This window comes from Salmo salar, chromosome 03, assembly GCF_965601325.2.
Source record: "Salmo salar chromosome 03, fSalSal1, whole genome shotgun sequence".
NCBI lineage: Eukaryota > Metazoa > Chordata > Actinopteri > Salmoniformes > Salmonidae > Salmo > Salmo salar.
The window spans coordinates 71755471-71777776 of NC_138293.1; the positions used below are offsets into that span (position 1 = coordinate 71755471).

General features: G+C 43.5%; 1 protein-coding gene across 1 annotated transcript; it reads right to left on the bottom strand.

Moving 5' to 3' along the window:
• Positions 1-6928: 6928 nt before the first annotated feature.
• LOC106601408 (neuronal pentraxin-1) lies at positions 6929-16176 on the bottom strand. The gene is made up of 5 exons (XM_014193605.2): positions 15665-16176; positions 15037-15244; positions 13710-13954; positions 13244-13423; positions 6929-9085 (listed from the first exon to the last, which is right to left on the bottom strand). Exons 1-5 carry the CDS (start codon positions 16124-16126, stop codon positions 8864-8866), a joined length of 1317 nt encoding a protein of 438 aa, XP_014049080.1. The 5' UTR covers positions 16127-16176; the 3' UTR covers positions 6929-8863.
• Between the last annotated feature and the right edge of the window lie 6130 nt (positions 16177-22306).

The following is a 22306-nucleotide window of genomic DNA, read 5'->3' on the forward strand; positions in this document are numbered from 1 at the left end:
TAGACAAGGCTAAATACAGTGTACAGTAGCACTACATAAAGGCTCTACATGTTAATAAATATGACTACAAGTACACAGACAATATGAACATAATAATATGAATAGGCTATCCTAACAAGGCGTGTGGTACACAGTGTAGACGAGCTAGCATGACCAGGCTAGCTGGCTAGGAATAGCATGACACACATATAAAAGGAATAACTGGTAAATATCTTGACTGCCTTAGCAACACCCAACTAAAATACCAATTATTACACTTAGATGAACGCACTAAAACACAGGTCAAATACAGATTAGTGAGGATCAGTCCAAGACGTTCATTCTCTTCTGACCACGATCTCACTCTGATGGCAGCAGCAGAGGTCAGTGAGCTGCATGGGAATGGTGAACTATGATTGGCTGATACAACTGGGGTGACTTGTAGGTACCACTAATAAGAAAATAAGGGGTGTTGGGAGAGTACAGATAACTAATAGTTCAGGGGTGCTGAAACTAAGGCTGGTCTTTTTAACACTGCCTGCCCTTGTCAGGGGTGTGTACGGGAGGCAAAGTCAGGTGCAGGAGAGCAGAGTGTAGTAAACAGGCGCACTTTAATTCCGGTTAAAAAATGACAGCACATAAAAACAATAACGTGCCAAAAACACGGAACATAGCAAAAGTATGGCGCCTGACAATAATCACATAACAATAAACAATTACACACAAAGACATGGAGGGGATCAGAGGACTAAATACATGCAGTGTGATTATGGAATGAGAACCAGGTGTGTAATGGCACAAGACAAAACAAATGGACATATGAGAAATGGAGCGGCGATGGCTAGAAAGCCGGTGACGTCGATCGCCGAACACTGCCCGAACAAGGAGAGGAGCCGACTTCGGTGGAAGTCGTGACAGCCCTGTACTTCCATCTATGTGTCTGTCCTCCATTGTGTAGAAGTGGTACTGTATGCGGTTCTGGCCAACATCTTCTCCTGGCCACTATTTAATCCAAGTTGTCAACACTGTCTGGGCTGGTTTGATTGTGACTCAGCCCTATGAAATCTTTAAATTCTCTAGATTCTTTCAAAGAGTTCCATTCAGTACAGAAGAGACTGTGGTACATACATCCCTTTGTGTTCTAGAGACTAGAGCACTTCTTTCTCTCTTTTTTTGGCTTTGCAGCTAGCTTTCGTCATACTTTAGAAAACATTTCCCAACAGAATCTGTTTTCATTTGAAGTTGTAATCCTTTGGAGTGAGATCCCAATTTTTCAGTCCTACAAAAATGATTAAGGTTGCAGCTTTTGTTCTTATCTTCATATTTAGTTTTTGTTGGGGTTTTTATGAAAAGGACCAATGTGCCCAACGTAGCAGATTCTGCCTGCTGCCACTAATTTATAGTTTCTGTTTTATTTGTATGCATGAGAGTTGCTGTTGATTTCCTGTTTTTCAGACACATAGAATTGTCAGTATAGCTCATCTGTTTCTGTTTCTGTCTGGTTAGGTGTGATGCTCCCCCTCCTTCCTCCCTCTTCCCCCCTTCTGGCACCAGCCCTGTCACACCTTCTCTGTATGTTCACACACATAGCAGGGCACCAGTAGTCTGTGCTCTGTGCCCAAACCCAGGAATAGTGAGGAGGTGCAGGGTGGTGTGCTGGGTGGGGGTGAGAGATGGTGGGAAGGTGCTCTGTCTCTGATTGACCTGATTATGGAACACAGCCCCTGGCATCGTTCCCAGAGGGTGCAGAGATTGTGGCAACATCTTGAAAAATATTCCTGTCGTGTCGGCTTCTGTCATACACCTCCCGTGGCTAATGCCTCTCAGTGGCAGGCAGGCAGCCAGAAGGTGGTGGTTGGGGGGGGGGGCTTCTGTCATACACCTCCCGTGGCTAAGGCCTCTCAGTGGCAGGCAGGCAGCCAGAAGGTGGTGGGGGGGCTTCTGTCATACACCTCCCGTGGCTAATGCCTCTCAGTGGCAGGCAGGCAGCCAGAAGGTGGTGGGGGGGCTTCTGTCATACACCTCCCGTGGCTAATGCCTCTCAGTGGCAGGCAGGCAGCCAGAAGGTGGTGGGGGGGCTTCTGTCATACACCTCCTGTGGCTAAGGCCTCTCAGTGGCAGGCAGGCAGCCAGAAGGTGGTGGGGGGGCTTCTGTCATACACCTCCCGTGGCTAATGCCTCTCAGTGGCAGGCAGGCAGCCAGAAGGTGGTGGGGGGGCTTCTGTCATACACCTCCTGTGGCTAAGGCCTCTCAGTGGCAGGCAGGCAGCCAGAAGGTGGTGGGGGGGCTTCTGTCATACACCTCCCGTGGCTAAGGCCTCTCAGTGGCAGGCAGGCAGCCAGAAGGTGGTGGGGGGGCTTCTGTCATACACCTCCCGTGGCTAATGCCTCTCAGTGGCAGGCAGGCAGCCAGAAGGTGGTGGGGGGGCTTCTGTCATACACCTCCCGTGGCTAATGCCTCTCAGTGGCAGGCAGGCAGCCAGAAGGTGGTGGGGGGGCTTCTGTCATACACCTCCTGTGGCTAAGGCCTCTCAGTGGCAGGCAGGCAGCCAGAAGGTGGTGGGGGGCAGTGCAAAGCTGATCTAGGATCAAGGCCAGTGTATGGTATTACAGTACACTTGGTCTCTAAACACCCATCCCAGTAGACCCTTTTACTCCTACTGGGCACACACACACACACACACACACACACACACACACACACACACACACACACACACACACACACACACACACACACACACACACACACACACACACACGCAACATAACATGTGTTCCCCTCCCTTCTCCCTGGTGGCAACAGCACTCTGCCACCCCCTCTAGGGAGCTGTGGCCTCCCAGCAGGCACTGAGCTGCAGAGTGTGGCACAGCGCCAGGGGAGGAAGAGCCAACAGGAAGTGGGCTGGATTGGCCCATTAATCTGCACTGTCATCCTTTAGACAAGACAAACTGTATGGGCCCCCAGAGACGCCACGACCCAAAACCCACTGAACTGCTCAAATGGTGGCTTCTGAGGGTGCTGCAGTTTGATACTTACCATCTATATACTCCTCACATTTTATTTGTGCTGATGATTTCATACAACCTGCAGTGATATTCATCCCTGGTGCTAAGAGCAGGTCATGTGTATGTGAAGCACGCTGAACTAGCTTCTTGTCTTAAAAGCACTAGTACAAAATGACTTTACCCCTAGAGAAGATATCAGATACCTGCCTATCTGGGAGAGCTCGGGGAGGGTTCTTCAAAGGAATCTGCCCAGCCTAATGTTTGTGTTTGTATTTCCCCAGAGAGGCAAAGCGTCGACTGCGGCGGTGGAAGAAGTAGTGAATCTGAGTGGCTGGCTGGTGCACTGGCAAAAGAGAAATCTGGAGGAGAATTTACTTTGCTTCCCGAGATGAAATAAATTATTCATTCAGTGACATGGAGTGTTGAGCATGAGTCTGACAGCCATAGAGAAGGCTGTGAGATTATGGGCGAATATGGATGTGTCTCATGTATATTCTGTTTCAGTTTGCCTTACAAGCGCCTCTTGTCTTGTCTCTCCGCCAGTCTACCACAGGGCTCTGTTGGCCTCTGTTATGGACAGTCAGAGGGGATCCACTGTAGCTCTTCCTGCTGTAATCCAACATGAAATAATTACCAGAGAGAGGAATGGGAATGGTTTGCTAATGCTGTGCAATTATGAATAGGGTACATATTTAATAAGGCTGACCAGAAATGCTTAGCATAATAAGATTTGATTGGAACAGTGATCTACTGCTTGTGCTTGCTCAAATGAGCTGGGAAGGAGTTTTAAACTAACTACAAAGGAGTTTCACAAGGCCTTTAATGGTAGGGTTTACATCAATGGTAATTGGTGATATTGGACTTCTCAGGGTCACTCTTTATTCAGCCTCTCTAGGAAACTCTCCCATTGGTCTAAGGCCACTCCCACCCACATGGGGTATTGATACTTTGACTAATGACAGAGAGTCATACTGGATGTAGTGCTTCTATGACCTCTTTCTGATGATGTCGTGTTTTTCCAAGCTCTGCAGCTGACCTATCAGAAGCTCTATCACTCTAACCACTTGTACTGTCACGGACCAACATTCTCATCAACAATCCAATACGCACCTCCCAAGGTTTTTCTAAATATCACAAGAAGTGAGGATCATATTCAACATCAATATGACCTTTGCATAATTTCCTCCTCTCCTCTCTGCTGACCCACATTGAGGGGCTGTTTACCCACCCTGGTCATGCATTTTTCATCAGGCTCTGGTCACTGGTGGGACAGTGCCTGGCTTTTTCTCATTATGTATTCAAAGCAGGTGAAAGATGGCAGGAGAGAGAGATCTTGTTAGCTGCCACCTTCATACAGTCATAGCTAGCTGGATGCAGACGGCAAGGTCACACAGGCCAACCGGCCAAGCTGGTCAACCAGACCAGGCATCTGTGAGAATACCATAGTGGTCAGAGCTATGGACACACATACAAACACAAATACAATTCATAATTTAGGGCAGATCATTCTGAGTGGGCCAACTTTATGCAGTACTCGTCCTCACACATCACCTGTCAAATGCTTTATTAGCTGTGAATGGGATGACTTGCCAGTGTGGAGTGTGAGTCAAAGGGTCAGGGACAGGGTATACTTCAGCAATAAGGCACGAGGGGGTGTGGTATATGGCCAATATACCACAGCTAAGGGCTGTTCTTAGGCACGACGCAACGCCTGGACCCTTAGCAATGGTATATTGGCCATATATCACAAACCCTTGAAGTGCCTTATTGGTATTATAAACTGGTTACCATATTATAAACTGGTTACGAACGTAACTAGAGCAGTAAAAATAAATGTTTTGCCATACCCGTGGTATACGGCCTGATATACCACAGCTGTCAGCCAATCAGCATTCAGGGCTCGAACCACCCAGTTTATAATGTACAATATAGTTGAATATGTAGTACTGTTGTGTGGAGCATGGTAGATATTACGGGTTTGTTGACTGTCTGTTGAGAGCCAGTTACCTTCGAGTTGTGGATTGGAGTTCAAGCAATGAGAGGCTGAAGTACACCTGTAGTAAGATATTGGGTTCCCAGTGCAGCACTGTGAGCTTGTTATCCAGGAGCCTCCAGCCACCAGCCTTTACCTGTTCATTACCGCCCCAGTGTTATTCTTACTGCTCCTACTGCGTCACGCCAAGGGAGAGAGAATAAGGTTTTCTGAATATGGTGAAAGACTGGAGTTGGTTGTTAGATTTCAGACCATGATATAATAAGGACAAACAGATGTGGAGGAGATGACCCTGATAGGAACCTTACATCAGAATAGTAGTGCTATTGGCCACATAGTACTGACCAGAGTCCCTCCTGTCCAGCTAGGAAAAAAATACACCTCAAAACTTCTGGGCCAGGATTTGGGTCAGACCAAAACAAAGCCTGATCCGGACCAGACACACATGGTCCAGAGGTGAAGACAAGGTTGACCTATTATATCTCTGGTCTATTTCCGGCCAGTGCTCCAGGGGCCACGCAGAGGCTGTGGTCACTCAGGGGATAGATAGCATGTCTGCTGTTCTCTACCACAGTAGGAATTATCTCTGTAACCCAACTCCACCTGTGTCCAAAGCAGCAGGCGATAATGGCTATGGGATATGTATAGGCTACAGCAGGATGGCACCTGGGGAAAAGACTTCAGATGTGTTCCATGTCCCAGAGGTGGATCATGGGAAGCCCACCACTCAACTGAGGTGGTTTTACCATGAATTATCGACCTGGCCTCATTACTGAGTACATGAACCCTACTAGCTATAGGTCAAGCCCTGCCAATGGAACCATATACGACCGGTTTTACATGGTATTTCTGTGATTGTATATGGGATACAGGATGCATTGCAATGGGGCGGCAGGTAGCCTAGTGGTTAGAGCGTTGGACCAGTAACCGAAAGGTTGCTAGATCGAATTCCCCACCTGACAAGGTAAAGAAATCTGTCGTTCTGCACCTGAACAAGGCAGTTAACCCAGTGTTCCTAGGCCGTCATTGTAAATAAGAATTTGTTCTTAACTGACTTGCCTAGTAAAAAAAAAAAGCTATTGTGACAAGGGCCCTTGTTTTTAGATATATCCGTTTTAAAATGCTGTGACTGTAGTTTTTCACTCCCTCTTATGCAAAGTGTAACAACCAAGTGCTATTTTGATTGAGTGGACCCCTTTATTCTACACTTTGGTATGTTGCTGTACTCCTGCTGTCATGCTTTACTATAATTGGACGTTACTCTCACGTCAGTCAAGTGTCTGTATGGAAGGAATGTATGTAGGGAAATGGGCATGTCGTCTGCGTATCTCAGTTAAACTCTTCTCTACCTGTTGTCGATTCTAAGCTATTGCTAATAGACATCAAGCTTTGGGAATACTGGTGTGTGTGTGTTCTTACGTGTGTGTGTGTATTTTTATGTCAGGAGGACAGAATATTTCCCAGGTAGCCCTTGACCTTGGTGGCAATGGAATGCACCTTGAGATGTTGTCTGGGTCGCGGTGGCCGGGTGATTTATCCAGTGGTAATGAAGACTAGCTTTTCTTTTAAGGAGGCAGATAGTGTTGACCTTCTCTATCCTCTCCGGGTCCTGGCCACAACGTTTAGGGTTCAACTTTTAGGGTTTCCATAAGAAGAGAGCAGTAGTGCTGTAACACCACTGACCCGGTTCATCCACTGATGCCACATACTGAAATCCAGGCCTCTCAATGCCTCTCAGTCTGTGCATATCTAGTAAGAGGAAATAAAAGGGAGTGGTGTACAGAGGTCTCTGAACCTGCCATTGAATCTTGACAATAGGTTTCACAATGTTAATTGAGACTATAGAGAAATGTAAGAGGACTCTCATATGCTTTCAAAAACATTTGTAGGCCTGTGACATCCCCTCTTGGGCCACTCTGTGACAGTAATGTCACACTCACACAGGGATAGATTCAGGTATCACAATTTTATTTAAAAAATTAGAACTTTTTCATATTTCAGTGTTGCCATGCTTTGAGCATATAACAATACAGTATAAAATCTCAACCCAAAAGGAGGATAGTAAAAGCAGATTTTGTTGATGCTGCTGCAGCAATTAGTTAAGTCATGCTGTTACTGTACAGATAACATTCCCATTAAAGTACAAACACCTCAATGAATTGCTTTTAAGTACAATGATCATCTTATTATCCAACGTAATGTGTTATGATAATAGACATCTCTTTTGGAAATAAATCTCGTTGTAGGCCTACAGGAAAATAAATACGACACAAAATACTTTGCAAATCATAATGAATGTGCTGAGTTATTTCAACATCCCAAGGCACCCAGGCTTGTATGTTGGCAAATAATATGTCATTCTTTACACAAAATTGCGTCAAGCAGGTGGTGATAGAGAAACGATAGCGATAGAGCAGAAAGCTGTGCCTGTTTCATAACCGTTTAAGTATACATTCCTTTTCAAGTCAACCCGTCATTCACAGTGAAAATCCCAGGCAGTGGGAATATAAACAAAATCTCATGATTGGTTGAAATGTGTGTCCCCAGTCCAATAAAAACAAGGCAACAGTAAGCATGTCGTCCCCCACAAATGATGCAGCACCCCCCTTGGGCCAATCAGTATCATTTTGCAAATGACTGATTTCTATGGCAAGACGCATCATTCACCCAAGTTTCGTTAAAATCGGGCCAGTGGTGTCTGAGATATCGTGTGTGACTAACGTACATACAGTTGATTACTTTAGCATCCCCCCTTGGGCCAATCAGTGTAATTTTGTGAATATTGGATCTCTATGGCAAGAGGCATCATTCACCAAAAATCGGGCCAGTGGTGTCTGAGATATCTTGTGGGTTAGCTAGACTCATCACTCTGAGTCATATGTTGAGTCTTGACAGCGTTTGTTACAATACAAATATCCTTGACAAATTTTTGCCAGACCATGCCCAAGTGAATATTTATTGGTCAATAGTGGCCATGTTGTTTTAGGTAAAATATTGTCATAGATGCCACATATCAAGTTTCATGCAGACCGTTCATTCGGTGCCAGAAGAGTAGCGTTTTAAGTGTTTTTCATACAATTCTAAATAACGGAAATCCAGAATGGTGAAGCTTATTGGTCCTTGAGGCGAATTTGTTTATTTTGAGGAGAGGGACATATGTACCAAATTTCATCACTTTAGGTCAATCAGGGTAATGGGCGTGACCTTTCAAAGTTTGCATTTGAAATATTTAACATTTCTTGTTATAGCGCCATCATCTGGCCAATCATTGTAATTTTGTAAATGCCAGATATCTAATGCAAGACGCATCATTCAAGTTTTGTCACAACCGGTTGTGACAAAACTTGAATGATGCGTCTTGCGTGATGCGTCTTGAATGATGCGTCTTGCATCGTGACTAATGTACGAACACACTAATGTACTAACGGACGGAGACAGATCCCCAGTCCCCTCCCTGATTTCCTCGTTGGGGACAACTACATGGTCACCAATTCTACTGATGGTGGACGTTCTAAGTGGTCCTCTGTCGGGGAGTGCTGCCTGCGTCTGCACTGCGTTGTGGTGATATGCTGGCCTGTATGTGTCAATTGCTCTGAAGACAATTGAGATAACAAACCGGCTAGTTGAACGAAGCACTTTGAAGCATCCAACCAGATGCCAAAACTATCCAACTGAAATATCCAAGATGAACAAGAAGGTCAGATTCTTATTTTAGACAGGTAGAAATCTAGTAAGTGTCCACACATAAAGTATTCAATATCTATAACAAATCCAGATGTCATTTACTGAAATAAATGCTTCATTATCTATTAAATCAGACGCATTATGAACAGAGGCTTTAACACACGCATTTCTCATTGGCTTTTCACTTTTCCCTGCAGTTCAGTTCAGTTGACGACAAGCCTCAAATGTCCACTTGGAGGCTCCTCCGTAAATATCAATGCTGCTCTCCAACCACGAAAACACGTTGCCTATCTGCGCTTTGCTGCTGCAAGTTGCCAGGTTGTATATCTCTCCAATAGACAACTTCCGGTCCCAGATATGAAAATTCGCCAGGTCTCCAACAAAAGCTTGTGTAGCATCAAAGCCCCCTCCAAGCGTATCCTGTGGAAAATAATATAGAATTAATGAAGATGGATATTGTGCTAACACAAAGGAAAACAATTATTTCAAGTTAACCTTTGGAGTTAATTTGTGCATTAAATAATTTATACATGCATTCATCCATGTGGCTTGTTAGAAGAAACCAAGGATAGCTCATATATCAAATTAGTAGACTTTTTCATTTATCCAGATTAGTGTTTTGACTAATGAATCACGTTACCATGCAATTTTCATTTTGCCATTGCAGTGTGAGCTGATAAATCAGAATTGGGGTTGCCCTGTTTCGTCAGCCTGGCCTCATACTTTACGTATTTCTGAGCACGTCCAAGACATATGATACCTAGTAATGGTATAGTTACTTTAGCTAGAAAGGGAGATTGGTTGGGGGGGATGGATGGGAGTAATCTGCAACTGTCTAGCAATCCAAAGGTTGTGTGATCGAGTCGCGTTGGGGACAATTGTAGCATTTTAACTTACTCTTCCCCTAATTCTTTTTGAAACTTAACCAATTTCACCTAACCTGCTACGTGAATTCTATTAACCTTTGTCATTTTAGTTCTCCTAACCTTTTACAAAAGTTATGCTAACCTTTGTTGTTAGTTCCCCTAACCGCCAACATAAATTCTCCCCATAATTCTCCTTTGTTGTTATGGCGCAATAAGCAACCTGGTCCCAGAGAAAGACGTATAATAGTATACGTCCCCCAAAGTGTAGTATAAAATACTTCATTCAGTTCATATGCTATTGTACGGCCGGGTAAGACGTACAATATGATACTATACATCCTATAATTCGTATAATATTGTATGATCGCTATTCCATTCATAATGTAACATACATAATGTAATATATCATACTAAATGGAGTGTCACAGACTTACCTACAGAATAATACGAATTGCCCCGAGACTATGTTGGTTTCATGAGTAAAAAGGATAATTTCTCACACTCCCAGTGGCTAGAGCTGCCGCTTTTTGGGAACAGAACACTATTCCGGATGCTTATAAGAAATCCTACTACGCCCTCCGATGAACCATCAAACAGGCAAAGCTTCAATACAGGACCAAGATCGAATCCTACTACACCGGCTCTGACGCTCGTCGGATGTGGCAGGGCTTGCAAACTATCACGGATTACAAAGGGAAACCCAACTGCAAGCTGTCCAGTAATGCGAGCCTACAAGACGAGCTAAATACCTTCTATGCTTGCTTCAAGCCTTGTAACACTGAACCATGCATGAGAGCACGTGCTGTTCCAGACGACTGTGTGTTCACGCTCTCCGTAGCCGATGTGGGTAAGACCTTGAAACAGGTTAACATTCATAAGGCAGCAGGGCCAGACTAATTACCAGGGTGTGTACTCAGAGCATGCGCGGACCAGCTGGCAAGTGTCTTCACTGACATGTTCAACCTCTCCCTGACCCAGTCTGTAATACCTACATGTTTCAAGCAGACCACCATAGTGCCTGTGCCCAAGAAGGCAAAGGTAGCCTGTCTAAATGACTATCGCCCCGTAGCACTCACATCTGTAGCCATGAAATGCTTTGAAAGGCTGGTCATGGCTCACATCAACACCATCATCCCAGACACCCTGGACCCACTCAAATTGGCATACCGCCCCAACAGATCCACAGATTATGCAATCTTATTGCACTCCACACCGCCCTTTCCCATCTGGACAAAAATAACACCTACGTGAGAATGCTGTTAATTGACTACAGCTCAGTGTTCAACACCAAAGTGCCTTCCAAGTTCATCACTAAGCTAAGGACCCTGGGACTAAACACCTCCCTATGCAACTGGATCCTGGACTTCCTGACGGGCCGCCCCCAGGTGGTAAGGGTAGGGAACAACAGATCCACCACTCTGACCCTCAACATTGCACCTTAGGGGCAATGCGGTGCCAGGACAACAACCTCTCTCTCAACGTCAGCAAGACAAAGGAGCTGATTGTGGGTACAGGAAACGGAGGGCTGAGCATGCCTCCATCCACATAAACAGGGCTGAAGTGGATCAGCTTCAGAGCTTCAAGTTCCTCTGTGTCCACATCACTAAGGAATGATCATGGTCCACACACACCAACACAGTCGTGAAGAGGGCACGACAATTCCTCTTCCCCCCTCAGGAGGTTGAAAAGATTTGCATGGGCCCTCAGATCCTCAAAAAGTTCTACAGCTGCACCATTGAGAGCATCTTGACTGGCTGCATCACCGGCATGGCAACTGCTTGGCATCTGACCACAAGGCGCTACAGAGAGTAGTGCGTACGGCCCAGTACATCACTGGGGCTGAGCTCCCTGCCATCCAGGACCTCTATACCAGGCTGTGTAAGAGAAAGGCCCTAAACATTGTCAAAGACTCCAGCCACCCAAGTCATAGACTGTTCTCTCTGGTACCGCATGGAAGGCGCTACCAATGCATCAAGTCTGTAACCAACATGACCCTGAACAGCTTACTACAAGCCATTAGACTGTTAAATAGTTAGTCTGGGGAGCTATTGGTTCACTATTTAACTATCTGCATTGACCCTTTTTTCAGTAACTCTTTTGACTCATCACATATGCTGCTGCTACTGTTTATTATCCATCTTGCTGCCTAGTCACTTTATCCCTACCTACTGTATATGTACATACAGTGAATTCGGAAAGCATTCAGACCCCTTGACTTTTTCCATATTTTGTTACGTTACAGCCTTATTCTAAAATTGATTAAATTATTGATTTTTCTGTCAATCTACACACAATGCCCTATAATGACAAAGTGAAAACAGGTTTTAAGAAATGTTTGCCAATGTATTAAAATATAAAACAGAAAGGTTGAAGGAATTGTCCGTAGAGCTCCGAGACAGGTTTGTGTTGAGGCACAGATCTGGGGAAGGGTACCAAAACATTTCTGCAGCATTGAAGGTCCCCAAGAACACAGTGGCCTCCATCATTCTTAAATGGAAGAAGTTTGGAATCGTCAAAACTCTTCCTAGAGCTGGCCGCCTGGCCAAACTGAAAAATCGTGGGACAAGGGCCTTGGTCAGGGAGGTGACCAAGAACCCAATGGTCACTCATACATAGCTCCAGAGATCCTCTGTGGAGATGGCAGAACCTTCCAGAAGGACAGCCATCTCTGTAGCACTCAAACAATCAGGCCTTTATAGTAGAGTTGCCAGATGGAAGCCCCTCCTCAGTAAAAGGCATTTGACAGCCCGCTCGGAGTTTGCCAAAAGGCACCTAAAGGAATCTCAGACCATGAGAAACAAGATTCTCTGGTCTGATGAAACCAAGGTTTAACTCTTTGGCCTGAATGCCAAGCGTCATGTCTGGAGGAAACCTGGCACCATCCCTATGGTGAAGCATGGTGGTGGCAGCATCATGCTGTGGGGATGTTTTTCAACGGCAGGACTGGGAGACTTGTCAGGATCGCAGGAAAGAAGAATGTGAGAAACTCCCCAAATGCAGGTGTGCCAAGCTTGTAGCATCATACCCAAGAAGACTCAAGGCTGTAATTGCTGCCAGAGGTGCTGAAGTACTGCATAAAGGGTCTGAATACTTATGTAAATGTATATTTCTGTTGTTTTTAAAAAATATATTTTAAAAAATTTCTAAAAACCTGTTTTTACTTTGTCATTATGGGGTATTGTGTGTAGATAAGGAAAGGTTTTTTCTTAATCCATTTTATAATAAGGCTGTAACGTAACAAAATATGGAAAAAGCAGAAGGGGTCTGAATACTTTCCGAACGCACTGTATCTCCCTCAATTACCTCGTACCCCTGCATATCGACTCAGTACTGGTACCCCGTGTATATCGCCAAGTTATCGTTACTCATTGTGTATTTATTCCTCGTGTTATTATTTGTCTATTTTTCTATTATTTCTCTTTTTTTCTCTCTGCATTGTTTGGAAGGGCCTGGAGGTAAGCATTTCACTGTTAGTCTACACCTGTTGTTTACGAAGCATGTGACCAATATAATTTTATTTGATTGATTTTATTTGATAATTGAACCTGAGAGTCAGCGGCTCAGGTTTTTAATTGATGCATAAGCCTTTTCCTCTCTCAAGGTCTGACTGATGCTATGTTTATGCTATAGGCCATGTCCCTTTTGATATTATGTCCTAAGGTACCAAAGTTTATTGATTAAAAACTGACCATTAAAATTGTAATGGGCATACCTGTTCTTGTCCCAATATCAGAACACCTTGTGGTTTGATTGGATGGTATGGAGCAAGGTTTTCTCCACTGCCCCTCATGACTCCATCTTGGAAAGCTTCCCATACTCCATCTCGAGTTGTCCATGTGACACAGATGTGATGCCACTTCCCGTCGTTGATAATGAATGGTAATTTAGCTACCTGGAATGGATTTCAGTATTTTATTTTAGTATATGCATGGGTGTATTTTTTTATTACTGCAGCAAACTAAAATAAAAAACCTTGCATACTTATTAAAAAGCTTGAGGCTTTATAGTCAGTGTGGTCTAATTAAAAAATGATATTACTTTGTAGTTTGCAGTGCAGGCATTCATGCTACAATCAGCATGTTCATACATTAAGAATAATTTCAATGCAATACTCTGCTTTCAAATAATATTTTGTATACTGTTGGTGATATATGCATCATGTAAAATAACATGTATACCTTGTCATTGATGAGTATCTCCATAGGATTATTTCCCCACTCAATCAGCACCAGCTCGTTGGCCTGCCCTGGCACTGCGTAGGAGAACGGCGTACCCACCCCAGGTGATGCATTGGATTTGAGCCACATGCAGACAGTGAATGCGTACATCTCAGGGAGACTCTTCTTCACTTTGGCATACATGTAGTTGGTCCTCAACGGGAATGTCAACTGGAATTTATCCAGCGGCCTGTTTTCTTTCTGACCTGTAAACAAAACAGAGGACAAGGTTAAAGATGTCACCTGTCCCAATAATTATTGTGGGCTAGTCTAGGCCTATTGAAGCTTGGGCAGGAGCTCACCGGTACTGAGTACTGGCACCTCAGATGTTCTACTGCTTGAGCTTCTGTTCCTCTTATAGAATATTAGCTAAGAAATATTGTGGAGCTCCTGCACCTAAATATAAACAGTACCAGCACCCAAAATTTGTACAGAAACATATTTCACTCCAAGTCAAGCACTGTATAGAAGTTAGAGCCTTTTATATCGGCTATCTGAGTGACACCAATTTGTTGGACATCAATGGTGGGACATTTGTCCTGTCTTTAACAACCAACTGTGATTGTCAGGTCAAGATGAACGTGAGGATTTGAGTTTTATATGTAAAATATGTCGCTGAGCATCACGTAATGCGCAGGGGAGATTTGCAGCGGATTGCTGCTGAAGGTTGACTGATCAATGTAGTTATACAACAACATCCTGTTTCTTGTGGTTCCACGTTTTTTTTCTGCGGCATGATAGGCATCACATGAGCAAAACGTTTGGAATAGCGGTCCTGGTCTCTCCTCACCCCTCCCTCGGCGGGAATTTACAACCGTGTTTGTTGCCCGCTATAAGGAGCTGGAGCTTTACGCCATAGGGTCCTGGCGAACTTTGCTCTGCTCAAACGGCTTGTGGTGCAAGTGGAGACGCCTGTTTCAATATAATTTAACATTTTGATTTGAATGAATTAAGGAGAAAGTTCTGAATACAGAAGGTTGCACCATCCTTTTTTTACGGATGCCTTAAACAGTAAATCACCTTCTTAAGCCACGCATCTTTGTGGAATTGGATATGCAAAGCAATGCAGCTATTCTCCGGATCCCATCCCCTCCCCTGCGATGCAATGAACACCAGCCATATTACCAATTGATTTCGTATATTGACATGAATCTATTCATTAGTAATAAACACCACTTCAGTTGGATTTGAAAGGTCTTTCAGAATAGCTCGTTTTTGTTTTTTAAACGGCAATACTGATTAGTTAAACTATGCCGGCCAAGTATTTGTCGCGTTTTTGAGCTCGCACCTTTCTCGAGGTCGGTGATTCTCTGGTGCAGGGATGTGAGAGTCGACTCCACTCTACCGCGCTGCTCCGTCTCGTTCCGCAGCCCAGGCTTGCCATCTTCTATACTGTTCACACGGGATAACACCTGCTTCTCCAAATCGTCGATTTTACTCTGTAGCAGGTCTTTCAGACTGTTCGCCTGGACCGAGTTGTTGTTCCGACTGAATTGCTGTGGAATGAAATAATGATTAGTTAAAAAAACGTTAAAAAAATACTGAGAAACATTACAACCCATATGCTGAGGGACATCGTAAAACTAATGCCAGATTAACTTCTTTAAGGTTTATTGCCCTGTGGAGTTAGCAACATGGTAGCCTTCATCAAGCAACTAAATTCGTCCCGACAAGGTGTCTGTCCTCAGCATGACTTGTTAAGTTTCACGATTAGTGCAGAGTATTAACCTACATGGTGGAGGGCTGTTCACCCCTGGAAGTAAATGTGATAAACAAAGTACAAGGGCGGCAGTGCGAGTTGGACAGGACAGTGCAAAGTGATTTAGCCATTGTGTAAACATGTCGTTTTTCACCCAAAATGATTGGTGAAATGTATAAAGCCTACTATTTCGTTAAGATTATGGTTCTCCACATACCTCGAGATTTTCTAATCTCTGCTTTAGAGACTGTAAAGTCTGCGATAGTTGCGCCAAAGTGTCCGAGGGACCCCTTGATACATCCCCCATAGTATTTTTGGTCCCCGTCTCTTTTCTCCTTCCCCCTGGTCCGGGCTCGGGCGCACTCTGGCCCTCACAGCGAGTTAACTTGGAAGTCAGTTCTCTGATAGTCTCTTTTTGGTTCATAATGGTCTCCTTCTGCTGTAGGACGGTCTCCCGGAGCTGCATTACAGTGGTCTTCAGATCCTCTCCAGGCATACTGTTTTGCAAGGTAGCGGTACATATGTCCATATCCTTGGGCACCGACGTGCAAATAAATTGAGTCTGTCCACCACCAAAGTCTTGGCACGAACCCTCCACGAATAAGTAAGAAAGTATAAAAAGTTTCCAAGAGATTGCCTTCTTAATGGCCTGCATTTCGCCGTGTGTGTTGTGTTGCATTTGGTTAGGAGCAGCGGTGGTGTGTTGCGAGTGATTTCAGGACCACGGAGCTGTCGCTTTTTGTTGTAATCCGTCCGTGGTGCGCGCCCGGTTTATATAGCGCGCGTGGTCTGCGCTGAGCAGATTCACCCCATCACGGAGAGGAGGGGAGGAATCGCACTCACGCAGCTAATCACCTCTCGACGTCAAGGTGGAAGGAGCCTCACGCTCAAAGATGAAACTCGAGGCTCTCTGATGCTAAATCATTCATCACGACGACAATTTGTAATTTCTTAATGTGTATTATTAATTTAACATTTGCGGATTGGTAAACAACAATGGCATTACTGGGTATCAGGAGAGTCAGCTGTGTTCGTTTTGTGCATATAGGCAAAACCGACAGAACTGAATTCACATCGAATGGAAGTTCAGGGACCCTCCACAGCATGGCTGATTCCCCTGTGACCTGTGACACTGATAGTCCCATATACATTTTCTGATGTTACAATATTTATAATAGATAACATGGTCTGCATGTTTACAGCAGCCAGCACAGCCATTAACATCAGTATAATTACACGAGCAGCAGTTGTATTACCATCAATAGCTGCACTTCTTTGACTGTCACACCCAGGTTTATTAGAATGTTGTTAAGTGGTTTTCTTTATTTGGTACATTGCATGCATTTCTCATTGTACAGTATAATTTTGTTGAAACTTGAAAATAATTGAATGCTCTAAATTAATATGTTCATAATCTTCTTCATCTGTTGTCAAGCTGGTCCACCTTAAGTCAGGCCCCTCACACAGGCATGGTGGTTTGTAAGTGACTCAGTGGTAATACCCAGAATGATGTCCCGTGGGGTGTCAGCCTATGAGGCCCTCGGGCACCCATGGGGTGTCAGCCTGTTTTTGCCCTTTGGGCAAAACGATACTGCAAAGTGTCAACACAGTCTGCAATATTTGAATGCAGTATTTGTAATCATCTCAGTAATTCAGTCCATAAAAAGGACTTAATCTATCCCTTAGCCTTTTGCTATTTCAATTATTCAGGGAGAGCAATATTACTTTTTTGGTTGCCTACTCAGCCTTTATTAATTATATCAGTGTTGAAAATCAAATGAAAACAACTTGAATAAGTGATGAAAACATATTGGAGCTTAGATTAAAATGGATTTACTTTAGGCAACTGCAGAATGTGTACAGTACAATGGACAATATGAGTCTATGTGATGGAAGGACATGGAGGACGGAGAGGCATTAAACCTACAACACCTTCACTGACTTCACAAATTACGCCTTCTATCCCCAGGGAAACTCATGCCACTAACACATTTTATTGGGGAAGTGATCCTAGATTTGTACCTACATGCAACTTGTTCCCTGAGCAATGATCCCAGTCCAAGTTATTGAAATGAAGATTCTATACGTGTTTAGTGCTTACTTTGAATGCTGTAAATGCTGCACCTGAATGCCAAAGCATTTCACCTCCTATCAGCTGACAATCCTAGATAGCCTTACCATGAGGTACACTATATATACAAAAGTGTGGACAACACTTCAAATTAGTGTATTTGGCTATTTCAGCCAAACCCATTGCTGACAAGTGTATACAATTGAGCACACAGCCATGCAATCGCCATAGACAAACATTGGCAGTAGAATGTCCTTTCTGAAGAGCTCAGTGACTTTCAACGTGGCACCGTCATAGAATGCCACCTTTCCAACAAGTCAGTTTGTCAAATCTCTGCCCTGATGGAGCTTCCATGGTCAACTGTAAGTGCTGTTGTTGTGAAGTGACGAACTTGCAACTGACCATCGCAGTTGTTCTCTGATCAGATTATTCTGTTCTTAGGTGAAAATAAGTCAGATGTGTACAAGGAATTAAATGGGTAGGAGGAGATTTATTGACTCTAAGCTCTGTGTTTAACCATAAGGTTGCTAGGGGGCCATAATAAAAATAACGTCTGTGTCCACTGATTCCTGCCCCCCAAAAAAGCCAAGGGAAGATTCTTTGTTCTCAGCTCTTCTGGGGCTTTCAAGAGATGGAATGGAAGACTACATTTATGGTTATGTAATTGTCTGAGTGCTTCATAACAGGCTGTAAGGGGTAAACCTGGAAAGGGTGAAGTAATGCTGTCATAAGAAATGGTTGGAATTCACAATTTACAGTCGTTGATGATGTAAAATGTTTCACCAAGCTTTTATGGATTGGAAGATGGAGGAGCGTATTTTCTGCTCTGCCTCGTGTGAGCTCAAGCGAAAGTCAAAACTATCTAACCCTCTTCCGTTAACTAGCCCTAGGCCACTGTAAATATTTTAGTCGCATAAATGCCTCTTACCAAAACCAAATGTTTTTCAAACTATGAGTGCAGTATTGTCTTTTTCAGCAAGGCACTTAACCCTAATTGGTCCAGGGGTGCCGTACTACTATGGCTGACCCTGTAAAACAACACATTTCACTGCACCTAGCTGGTTTATGTGATAATAAAACATATATATTTAAAGATGATAGTGAACACTGCATTGCACTGTCATTCTACTTTTGTTGGTTGTAAATGCTCTGTCTCTAATAGTCTTTGTAGTGACTTATCCCTGTTCTCTGCTCTGACACTATACAAGAACAAATACACAAAATTGTTTTTCTTATTGGAGGTTTAACTCTTACTATAACATACAGTTGAAGTCGGAAGTTTACATACACTTAGGTTGGAGTCATTACAACTCTTTTTTCAACCACTCCACAAATTTCTTGTTAACAAACTATAGTTTTGGCAAGTGGGTTAGGACATCTACTTTGTGCATGACAAGTAATTTTTCCAACAATTGTTTACAGACAAAATATTTCACTTATAATTCACTGTATCACAATTCCAGTGGGTCAGAAGTTTACATACACTAAGTTGACTGTGCCTTTAAACAGCTTGGACAATTCCAGAAAATGATGTCATGGCTTTAGAAGCTTCTGATAGGCTAATTGACATAATTTGAGTCAATTGGAGGTGAACCTGTGGATGTATGGATCTAAAGAAATCAGCCAAGACCTCAGAAAAAAGCATTGTAGACCTCCACAAGTCTGGTTCATCCTTGGGAGCAATTACCAAACGTCTGAAGGTACCACGTTCATCTGTACAAACAATAGTACGCAAGTATAAACACCATGGGACCACGCAGCCGTCATACCGCTCAGGAAGGAGATGCGTTCTGTCTCCTAGAGATGAACGTCATTTTGTACGAATCAATCCCAGAACAACAGCAAAGGACCTTGTAAATGCTGGAGCAAACAGGTACAAAAGTATCTATATCCACAGTAAAATGAGTCATATATCGACATAACCTGAAAGGCCGCTCAGCAAGGAAGAAGCCACTGCTCCAAAACTGTCATAAAAAAGCCAGACTACGGTTTGCAATTACACATGAGGACAAAGATTGTACTTTTTGGAGAAATGTCCTCTGGTCTGATGAAACAAAAATAGAACTGTTTGGCCATAATGACCATCGTTATGTTTGGAGGAAAAAGGGCTTGCAAGCCAAAGAACACCATTCCAACCGTGAAGCATGGGGGTGGTAGCATCATGTTGTGGGGGTGCTTTGCTGCAGGAAGGACTGGTACACTTCACAAAACAGATGGCATCATGAGGTAGGAAAATTAGGTGGATTTATTGAAGCAACATCTCAAGACATCAGTCAGGAAGTTAAAGCTTGGTTGCAAATGGGTCTTCCAAATGGACAATGACCCCAAGCATACTTCCAAAGTTGTGGCAAAAATGGCTTAAGGACAACAAAGTCAAGGTATTGTAGTGGCCATCACAAAGCCCTGACCTCAATCCTATAGAAAATGTGTGGGGAGAACTGAAAAAGCATTTGCGAGCAAGGAGGCCTACAAACCTGATTCAGTTACACCAGATCTGTCAGGAGGAATGGGCCAAAATTCACCCAACTGCCATTCTATTGGCAAACATTGGAAAATAAAATCGATGACCTACGAACAAGATTAAGCTACCAATGGGACATTAAAAACTGGATATCTTATGTTTCACCGAGTCGTGTCTGAATGACGACATGAACAACATACAGCTGGCGGGTTTTACATTGTATCGGCAGGATAGAACAGCAGTCTCTGGTAAGACAAAGGGTGGTGATCTATTTATATTTGATATCTAAGGAAGTGTCAAGTTTTCATCTGTATTTTTTGTAGCTGTCTACATACCACAACAGATCGATGCTGGCACTAAGACCGCACTCAATGAGCTGTATACCGCCATAAGCAAGTAGGAAAACGCTCATCCAGAGGCCGCAAATGGTCGCAAACGGGTCTTCCAAATGGACAATGACCCAAAGCATATTTCCAAAGTTGTGGCAAAATGGCTTAAGGACAACAAAGTCAAAGTATTGGAGTGGACATCACAAAGCCCTGACCTCAATCCTATAGAAAATTTGTGGGCAGTTCTGAAAAAGTGTGTGCAAGCAAGGAGGCCTACAAACCTGACTCAGTTACACCAGCTCTATCAGGAGGAATGGGCCAAAATTCACCCAACTTATTGTGGGAAGCTTGTGGAAGGCTACCCAAAACGTTTGACCCAAGTTAATCAATTTAAAGGCAATGCTACCAAATACTAATTGAGTGTATGTAAACTTCTGACCCATTGTGAATGTGATGAAAGAAATAAAAGCTGAAAGAAATCCTTCTCTCTACTATTTTTCTGACATTAACTGACCTAAGCCAGGGAATTTTTACTAGGATTGAATGTCAGGAATTGTGAAAAACTGAGTTTAAATGTATTTGGCTAAGGTGTATGTAAACTTCCGACTTCAACTGTATCTACCCACCAACTAAATGAGAGCAATTGAGAGCATCCTGTCGGGCTGTATCACCGCCCGGTATGGCAACTGCACCGCCATCAACTGCAAGGCTCTCCAGAGGGTGGTGCGGTCTGCACAACGCATCACTGGGGGTAAACTACCTGCCCTCCAGGACACCTACAGCACCCGATGTCACAGGAAGTCCAAAAAAGATCATCAAGGACAACAACCACCCGAGCCACTGCCTGTTCACCCGGCTACCATCCAGAAGGCGAGGTCAGTACAGGTACATCAAAGCTGGGACCGAGAGACTGAAAAACAGCTTCTATCTCAAGGCCATTCGACTGTTAAACAGCCATCACTAACACAGAGAGGCTGCTGCCTTCATACAGACTCAATCATTGGCCACTTTAATAAATGGATCACTAGTCACTTTAAATAATGCCACTTTAATAATGTTTACATATCTTACATTAATCATCTCATATGTATATACTGTATTTCATACAATATATACATATGGGGCGGCAGGTAGCCTAGTGGTTAGACCATCGGACTAGTAACTGAAAGGTTGCAAGATTGAATCCCCGAGCTGACAAGGTAAAAATCTGTCATTCTGCCCCTGAACAAGGCAGTTAACCCACTGTTCCTAGGCCGTAATTGAAAATAAGAATTTGTTCTTAACTGACTTGCCTAGTTAAAAAAACAAAATATATACCATATATTGCATCTTGCCTATGCTGCTTGGCCATCGCTCACCCATATATGTACATATTCTTATTCCATCCCTGAAAGATTAGTGGAATCTGTGTGGGTACCTGTCCAGGTAGGATGACTGACATTGAAGGTGAACAGGTGGTCACGGGTCATGTGACAGAGGAATGGATGAGACTGAGGCAGGAGTTCCTTTAACCATAAAGTGGTATATTTACTGAGTAGTCCGTGCTGCATAAACAAAATTTGATTGGATACATAACATGTATCCAATCAAATTCATAATCACAAACATCAAATCATAACAATCATTCATTATTAACATAATTAGGGTATTCAACAATCCAGTTCATTAAGAAGTCAAAAGGAATCATCCTTGAGTCATTTATGCTCGTAATTATTTATCATAATCATGAGAAGAATAATACTGTCACGTCCTGACCAGTAAAAGAGGTTGTTTGTAAGTGTAGTTTGGTTAGGGCGTGGCAGGGGGTGTTTGTTTAGAGTGTTTCTGGGTTTGTTGGGCTATGTTCTTGTTAGTCTATTTCTATGTTAGTTCTAGTATGTCTATTTCTATGTGGTGTTTATTGGGTTGACCTTCAATTGGAAGCAGCTGCTCCTCTTTGCTTCTAATTGAAGGTCCTGTTTAAGAGGGGTGTTTTTTCTATGGGATTTGTGGGTAGTT